The sequence below is a fragment of the Mycothermus thermophilus genome (genome assembly GCF_041956435.1).
Source record: "Mycothermus thermophilus strain CBS 625.91 unplaced genomic scaffold VTJ04scaffold_7, whole genome shotgun sequence".
Classification (NCBI taxonomy): Eukaryota; Fungi; Ascomycota; class Sordariomycetes; order Sordariales; family Chaetomiaceae; genus Mycothermus; species Mycothermus thermophilus.
Window position 1 is genome coordinate 239262 of NW_027191433.1, and position 8398 is coordinate 247659.

At 55.4% G+C, this 8398-nt stretch overlaps 4 protein-coding genes and 1 non-coding gene across 5 annotated transcripts; 4 read left to right on the plus strand and 1 right to left on the minus strand.

Annotated features, from left to right (window-relative positions):
• Nucleotides 1–2163: 2163 nt before the first annotated feature.
• On the plus strand, nt 2164–3563 carry VTJ04DRAFT_9635 (uncharacterized protein; the record flags this gene model as incomplete). Its single annotated transcript, XM_069368204.1, has 3 exons — nt 2164–2179; nt 2612–2731; nt 2854–3563. 3 exons carry the CDS (start codon nt 2164–2166, stop codon nt 3561–3563), a joined length of 846 nt encoding a protein of 281 aa, XP_069214371.1.
• Nucleotides 3564–3586: 23 nt separating this feature from the next.
• Nucleotides 3587–6342, plus strand: VTJ04DRAFT_9636 (uncharacterized protein; the record flags this gene model as incomplete). The annotated part of the gene is made up of 6 exons (XM_069368205.1): nt 3587–4063; nt 4141–4316; nt 4378–4606; nt 4789–5748; nt 5813–6121; nt 6178–6342. The coding sequence occupies 6 exons, from the start codon at nt 3587–3589 to the stop codon at nt 6340–6342; spliced, it is 2316 nt and encodes a 771-aa protein (XP_069214372.1).
• A 180-nt stretch (nt 6343–6522) lies between these two features.
• On the plus strand, nt 6523–7011 carry VTJ04DRAFT_9637 (uncharacterized protein; the record flags this gene model as incomplete). Its single annotated transcript, XM_069368206.1, has 1 exon — nt 6523–7011. One exon carries the CDS (start codon nt 6523–6525, stop codon nt 7009–7011), a length of 489 nt encoding a protein of 162 aa, XP_069214373.1.
• A 267-nt stretch (nt 7012–7278) lies between these two features.
• VTJ04DRAFT_9638 (uncharacterized protein) lies at nt 7279–7557 on the minus strand (the record flags this gene model as incomplete). The annotated part of the gene is made up of 2 exons (XM_069368207.1): nt 7279–7476; nt 7540–7557. The coding sequence occupies 2 exons, from the start codon at nt 7555–7557 to the stop codon at nt 7279–7281; spliced, it is 216 nt and encodes a 71-aa protein (XP_069214374.1).
• A 664-nt stretch (nt 7558–8221) lies between these two features.
• On the plus strand, nt 8222–8303 carry VTJ04DRAFT_t130. The gene has a single exon. It is a non-coding gene; the product is annotated as a tRNA-Ser (tRNA).
• The last annotated feature ends 95 nt before the right edge of the window (nt 8304–8398 follow it).

The window sequence follows — 8398 nt, forward strand, 5'->3', positions numbered from 1 at the left end:
ATCATTTTCGAGGACGAGTGTGTGGGGTTGAGGTCAACAACATCGAGAAGGATGGAGATCGAGACTATCTTCTTGTCAAGATTCCAGGTTATCTAATGTAGGCCCGATGGCTGGCGAGGCTGAGCTCCCTCTTGCATTCAGGTGGCATAGATATGGAATAGTGTCCAACATGGCCAATCACTTTTTGTTGAACAATGACCAGGGGTTGCCTTGCGTCCTTCTGTTTCCAAGATCAAAATCTTCGAACACCCTGAGTGGCATCCACTCATTGCGGCGGATGAAGCGTCTGCTATCGAAGGATAGCGGTGGTGGTGGCTGGGCACACTTAAGGCTTCTCACCACAGCCAACCTAGCCCCTGGAGCTGACGAATGCTGCAGGAAAATTGTCGGGATTGCGCTGTCACGGATAGTCTCCCAATTCTCTGATTCTCCACGGCCCTTGTTGAAAGCTTTCGCTGCAAACAGTACTCCACCGTATATCAACCCAGCATGCTGTCTCAAGGTACGTATGTACATACACTACACGCCGGCCTGATGCGTTGTTAGCTTGGAAAAAAACTAAGAAGAAACCAATGTTGAAGGGCACAGAATGATACTTATTGCCACAGCTAGCGAACAAGGCTCGTTGAGAGAATAAGTACATTTTCCGTGCATAGGTTGTAGATTAATAGATGATTCTCTACGCCACCCCACGTGCAGGTGATGTTGGCGGTGTTTTTCAAACAATGATGAGTTAATAACTCAGCTAGGCGTAGAGGCTCATGTCTACTGGCAACGACGAGCCCAAATGAATGGAATGGAGATACATTCCATAAACTTCAGATGAGGAGGGAAAAGGAAAAGGTGGGAGCAGAGCTCCCATCCTGCCCAGGGGGAAGATATCTACATGAGTTCTTTGTCTGCCAGCTTTTGGAGGTCTGCAGATAAGCGCGACCTGGACCAGAGCTCCATACTGAGGAAAAGGGGTCTAAATGGTGCCTGTGTCGTCTACTCCGTAAGCTCGAGGGAGAAATAAGAGTCATTTTCCCATTGCATTCATTGTCTTGCGGTCGATGTTTTTTTGAAAGCGAGATGACATGAGATGAACAGTCGTCGGAGTTGCCGCGACAGGTGGAGATCGACACCCTGGTTTCCCCAGATTCTTGGGCCTCGGCGCCATCAACATGAACGAATTGGGAATGGGACGAATCCACTCATTGACTGTCGGAAACACGTCTATCATGTGATGGACATGACTGTTCTGAATCTGTGGTGAGCAGACGAATTGACAGGCAGGTTGAAGATGAAGGTAATTCAAATCCCGAATGGGAGAGACCTAGGAAGTCATAGATCGACATCGACACTGATGCGAGATCCTGAGAGGTATGTCGAGTTGTCGAGTCTCGGACGCAGCAGAGGCAGCAAGGCTCACTAATGCAAGGGCCCGCACCGAACGCGGATGGAAAGGGTCGATTTGGAAGCTGAATCAGCAGGCAACGCAGTGCAAAATAGTTGCCACCAACCGCCACAGATGGCCCGCTGCTGCGTGGAGGATCGACCGTGCATGACAGCAGACCAGAACAAGCTTTCTTCGTGTGGACGGATCGATGCGCTGAGACGGGATGCTACGAGTGCTTATATTGCTAGTTCTTTGGGCTAGGAATTCCTCAAGAGTCCCTAGGTCCACGGATAAGTATTTCGTTCCATTAACCTTGTCTTTCCTAAACCATGTGAAGGGATGCTGGGCAGACGGAGCTTGAGCTCAACACGGATGTTGAAGAACAAAGTTACTGTACGGAGGTAGTCCAAAGCTCCCGTCTGACCTGACCTCTTGTGAGAGCTCTGCCAGTTTCCCAACAACGGCGATACATCGGAGTTTAGCAGATAGGTTCCAATCATGACTTGCCAAGATGCCGGTTGAACGTGGGACCGCCGGGTAATCCGGGTTTGGGGGCAGCAGGATGTACGTTATACGGAGTAGAGAGCTTGATGGTATTAGATTTGGATGGAGAGAGGATGCAGTAAGGGGTAGTGAGGAGTAAGGGAACATTGTGCGGCGCAGATGGAGCTGAGAGGAGAAAGTCATGGCTGGGTGTTTTGGTGGAAATTTGACTTTTTTTTTCTTCGAATATTTGGACTCGTGGGAGAGACAGATAGAGGACAGGAGAATGGACTTGATCGTCAATGTACTCCGTACTCCGTACTTTCGCTGACATTGATGGAGAGCAGACGGATGAGATGCACTTGCTGCAGTCGCATCCTGGCTTTCGCTTGTGCGAATATCGGATGCCAAGACACCGGCAACAAGGGTTGTTGCCTGAGCCAGCTGCAGGGGTGCCTTAGATGCCTGGATTCTCAGGCAAGAAGGCTGGAGGTCTCAGATTTACGCGCGGCACCACACAAAGGCGTGCCAGAAACTGCGCAGCACCCGCCGCTTCGTCCCGACCAGAGCCAGACACACAGCACGGCCCAATCCCCAAACCAACTGGGAGTCCAATCGCTTGCTTCTGCTTCCATCCTCTCTTCCCCCCGGAACGAACTGTGACTTGACGCCTCCCTCCATCTCCATTCCCCCCATCCCCCATTCAGTTGGATCCCAACTCTCCCAACGTTCCGACCCCTCGTTTTCCAGTCCAACTCGCGTCGCCAACTTGCCCTACATTTTCTCCATCCGGGCCCAGCGAGCCATGCCACTTTGATGCACCCGGCGTCGACTCGTCGACCCTGACCCGTAACTGCCGGAGTGCCTGTGGTCCAGCCAAAACGCTGCCGTCGTTGTCGCCGTCGCGGTCGCTGACACTTCCACTCCTACCTATCACTATTGCTACAACTTCTTGAGATACCCAGCCGACCACCCGACCGACTGACCGACAGGACCAGTTCCTCGCCACCGAGGGAGCCCAGCCCCCCGATCTCGACGCCTGGTTGCTGAGCGTCGTGAGCTTCTTGGAGGAGGAACAGGAGGGTTTGCGACAGCCATCCCCTGGGGGCTTGAGACGAGCCTCACACATTTCGTCTCCGGCTGCGCAACTCCCTGCGCAGTTTCGCGACCCGTCCGTTTCCCGTTACCAGAGCTTTCTATTCGGTCTGCATCGTTATATTTTGCTTTGCTGAGCTTGTGTTTTCGTCTTCGCCATTCGGTTGGTTCGGTTTCGGTGGCACCTGTTCATCCATCCGGGGTTCGCCATCCTAGACGTGCCTATCGCCCAGCCTCCTTCTGCTTCAACCGGGGTCCCATCTTTTTCCCGGACCGTGCACAACCAGAGCCACCCTCTCACCACCACCAACCCACACACACGATACACGACACGGTATCGACACCGACGCATTCCGTGCGCCGATACCAGCGCTGCTCAAAAGAGGGCCTGCGCCGTGTCTTGACGACGCCAAGGACCATTCCGTTTGGTTGCCTCTTCTGGTCAAAAATTCATCGCGTGGCAAAACGCGCCCAACCCATCGCCGCATCGCCGTCCGCGACATCCTTCGCCCGCGCGCGACATTTCCATCGAGATACCCGACCCTTATTGAAGCTTGACATCATCGCTCTCGCGCCGCGCATCGCCGGCACACCACCGCAACCATGAACAACATGGCGGGCATGCCCAACATGAACATGGGCGGCCCTGTCGGGCCCCCGATGAACATGATGAATAATGGCGGCCTTGCGCCCCAGCCCGGGCCTCCACAACAGCAACAACCACCTCAGAACCCCATGCCGCTGAATGACTCCACTCGCACCCTCCTCAACACCTATATCTACGAATACTTCATCCGCTATGGCATGTTCAATGCCGCCCGCGCCGTGCTCGAGGCCGACCCGCACATCAAGGTCGACAAGGAAGGCGCTGGCAAGCTTCGCGATGAGAACGGCAACATCCTGGGCAACGGCCTCGGCGACGCCATGGATACCGATTCCAAGGAGGACCAGAAACGGCCAAACGACCTGCCCGCCCCCAACATCCCGACACCCGTGCCCGACAGCTGCTTCCTTTACGAGTGGTTCTGCCTCTTCTGGGATATGTTCAACTCGCAGAAGGGCAAGGGCTCCAACCCCCAGGTGAACCAATACGTGCATCACACACAGGTATGCGTCATCGTTCGGGCGGATGTGAACCGACGACAACAAGGTGGTGTCGACAGGTGACTGACCGCTAACGCTAGCAACAATCTCAGATGCGCCAAAAAGCCCAGCTCGAGATGGTGCGCTCCATCAACCCCAACCTTGCTCCGCAGCAACAATTCCATAACCCGATGATGCGCAACATGCCCAACGGCGCCATGCACATGATGAAGCAGACGAACCAGCTGCAGCGTGCCGCCATGGCAAACAGCCAAAAGTGAGTGAGCATCCTTCGTCTGAGATGCACGAGGTCCGCTAACCGGTACCCGCCCTGCTAGTCCCCAAGCGATGCAGCAGATGATCCAGCACCAGCAGAAGGCCGTCCAGCTTGCTCAGCAGAACCAGGCCGACATGGATGGCAACCGCCCGAGGCCCGGCTCTCCGAGCGCTGCTGAGAACGCGCCCTCGCCTTCGAAGCGGCCTCGTCTGGAGTCCTTCCAGCCAGGTCAGGGAGGCGTTATGATGCCTAATGGCCGTCCTGGTCAAGCGATGCCTGGCCAGCCGCAGGTAGGACCGATCCCGATTGTCTTTTCGCACTGACACTACGGCCCTCTGAGCACGACATAACCCCCCTTCCCTCCTCCCTCCCGAAGTGGCTGAATCCTGACCAGCTTCAGACCTCTGGGCCGGCTGCCGTTCCTCCCCACGTGCAGGCCAAGCTCGCCTCGTACTCAGCTAACATGTCGCAGCACCATGGTAATCAGATTCCCAAGCAGCCTATGCCCAACACCGCCGGCCTCCAAGGACAGGGCCCTGGCATGGTGCCTCAAGGTCCCGAGGGTAACGCGCTGCCGCAGTTCTACAACGCCGGTGACATGGGCCCGGGAAACCGCCCTGGCGCCCCTAACGGCCAGACGAATACCAGCAACCACGCCCTGCAGGACTACCAGATGCAACTGATGCTGCTTGAGCAGCAGAATAAGAAGCGGCTGATGATGGCGCGCCAGGAGCAGGATATGGGCGCTAACAACATGCCGCGACCCGACGGTCCTGGCGGTCCCGGTGGCCCCGGCGTCCCCGGCGGTGCTCCGGGCGGACCGAATGCTCAAGCTTTCCAGGGAACCTCGCCCCCCGGCGCACGCACCGGCGCGTCTCCGAATCCGGCCGAGCAGATGAAGCGCGCGAGTCAGCAGATGACCAATGCCGCCAACATGGGGTCGCCGCTCCCCGACGGCGCCGCACAGTCTCGCGGGTCGCCAGGCGCCGTCAATTTCATGGGTGGCAACATGGATCCCAATGGTGCGCAACACTTCAACATGAACATGAATCTGGCCCAGATGAATGGTGGCATGCGCCCCCCGAGTTCTCACCCCCAGTTCAACGGCCAGATGAATCAGCAACAGATGCTCGCCGCCCAGCGCCAGGCCCAGCAGGCGGGCGGCCAGGTTGCGCCCATGCAATGGCCTCAGGGCGCTCCGAACGGCGGTCAGATGCCTGGCCAGCCGCCACAGCCTCAACAGGTTCAGGGTGGCGCCCCTACTCCTACGCAGCGCGCCATGCCGCCGCCGTCCGCACCAGGTGCCGCCGCCGCCGCCGCCAACGCTCGTACCACGGCGTCCCCGCAGGTCAGCAACACGGCCCCGCCAACTCCTCAACAAGCGAACAAGGCTGTCCCCAAGAAGAAGGAAACAAAGGCTGCCAAGGCGAAAGTAAGTTTCGTACTGTACATATGTGACACGCATCACAGTGAAAAGTGGATGCTAACGTGCTCAGGCCGCTGCCGCCGCCGCCCAACAGCAGCAGCAGCAGCAGCAAAAAAAGACCACACCTGGCATCAACGCCGGAGCCACCCCGGCACCAGAACAACAAGACGCATCCCAAGAAGGACAGACCCCCGCCACTCCCGTCAACCCCGCCGGGTTCCCCAAGAACCAAAATGTCAATCCCGGCCAGGTCGCGCCGAACGGCCAGCAACCGCCTCCGGCAGCACCCCAACAACAGCCGGCGCCTGTCCAACAGCCGCCGCAGCCATCTCACCAGGACCCCAATCAGGCCACCAACTTCATGGAAGCGAGTGGCATGGTAAGCCGTCTGACCGTCCCCTGGCGCCCTTTAAAATACGCTAATGTTGACCCTAGGACTTCGGCTTTGAGTTTGCCAATCCGATGCACACTGACAACGCCATCACCGACTTTGACTTTGACACGTTCCTCAATGAAGGCACGGGCGGCGAGGACCCCAATTTTGACTTCGCCTCGGGCTTCTCCATGGAAGGCGAGACGACCATCGGAGCGACCGACTAGAACTTGTTCTTGCTCCAGCCGTCTGCGCCCGGCGAGGAGGAGGGGCTTGGTAAAATCCTGCAGTAGGATCTCAAGGCAGGCCGTTCTTCCTCGCCCCAGGTTGAGCCATGCCCAAAGCCGTCTTTCGAGGCGGGTCTGGGAGCAGCATCGTCACCTCATTTGGAAGAAGGGCCTGTGTAAATGTGGTGTTTTTCTCTAGTGTGTTTTCCTTCTCCGCCTCTCCGGCCATCGGCATCCCCTATTACCGACGACATTGACGAACAACGACGACGACGCTCCATAACACCGCAACTAAAGCTTCACCCCACCCACACTTTTTGCTCGCCACGGGGCAGTTTATTTGACAGTCTCGGTTGGCGCTGGTCGCATTGCTTTCCTCTCTTTCGCAGGGACATTCATTATTTCTTCACCGTTTCAGCTTTTCTTATTCGCCGTCAAGATTCATGTCACGCTCGGCATGACTTTTTTCTACTAACTTCCCTGCTCATTCTTGTTTTCTTGGGATTGGTGCCTATACCCAGCACTTTGTCCACACCAGCATCCACCCTTCCACTCCCACATACGGAAATCATTTTCTTGTGTCTTGGCTTTTCCTCGTCCTTTGAACCTTTCATTCGCCGTGTTTCTATCTCTGGTCTTTTCATTTTTGGTCTTGGTTGGGTTGTGTAGGATTGATTGAGATTTGGGTTTTTTCCCTCCTCTATTTTCTTGTCTGTGTCAAGTAGAGGCGTGGGCTTGGGGGCGATGAGGAAAGGGGGTTAGGTAAGATAAGGAAGGGAGTGTATTTTTCTCTTGTTTAATGGGTTGCTCGATGGACGGATGGATGGATGGATCCGGGGGAAGAAATGGATGGATGGCTTTTCAATGAAAGGGGGGGATCTAGTTCTGCTGAGGCGGGCAGTTCGGAGAGGAAGGAGGGGAGAAGAACTTGTTGTTTTATTTTTTTCTATTGAGGTTATTTGCTGTTGCTGTGTCGCTTGTTTTGCTTGCTGGTTGTTGCTGTTGTTGTGATACCGCAATGTCTTGAGTTCCGTGTTGCTGAGGGAGGGGAGCTAGGCAAACTGGAAGCAGGAGAAGGAGGGGGAGGAACGGAGGGTTTACACTCTGGGCAAGATGTAAGAAGGCGAGATATGACTAGGAGGGGTAGAGGGAGTTTTGTTAATAGCTTGGTTGTGTGAGGCCAGCAGTTGTGTTTACAGGTTCGCGTGGGGTCATATCCACAGTTGAGTCAATGAGGGAGAGTATTTTCGTTTGGTTTCGGTTTCTTGAGTTGATCTAACCTGGCTTGGATGGGATCGGTGTGTTTGTCTCTCGTTTGTCCTGCAATACCCATAGGGACTAGGAGTGCATGGAGGATCCAAGCTGAAAGAGGGATATCTCCAACTTGTTCCGAGGGGTCCGTCCTTGATACTCAGGCACAAACTCTCCGCATGTTTGGCTACAGTAAACGGCGAGGGTTTCAGCGGACAGACACAACAGCGGCCAATCCAATGATTTACACCGTGATCAGAGATGGTTCCCGTTTTGAATGCCATGATATTTACTTAGACTATCTCAACTCTGGTGATGATGGGCAACATTGAACCCCAGATGACCGGCCCGGCTGCGGTCGCTAGGTTGTTGCTGCAAGCTCACCCACAAACAAGCCTCTCTCACACTCAGAAAAAACCCGATGAGTCAAGTCAATTATGAGTTTCAAACCCCTGACCAAACAAAACAAACAAGCCCGCTGTTTGGAACCTGGAACAATCCGGACTCCGAACTCCGGACTCCGCCCTCACACCTCCACTCTGGTTTTCTCTCGTCTGCAAAACTCCGCAGCACCACCAAATAAAATCACACCTTCCCAACAGGCATCCCACAGCAACAACGACCCCACGGCGTGGTGGCGGAGTGGTCTAACGCGCAAGACTAGAAATCTTGTTCCTTCGGGAGCGCCCGTTCGAATCGGGCCCACGTCGATTACTTTTGTCCTCTTTGGCACTGTGGTCTTGACCTTGGGGTTGAGAGGGGGTGGGTTGGATGGTGTTTGGTGAAGTTTTTTTTTTTGGGGTTT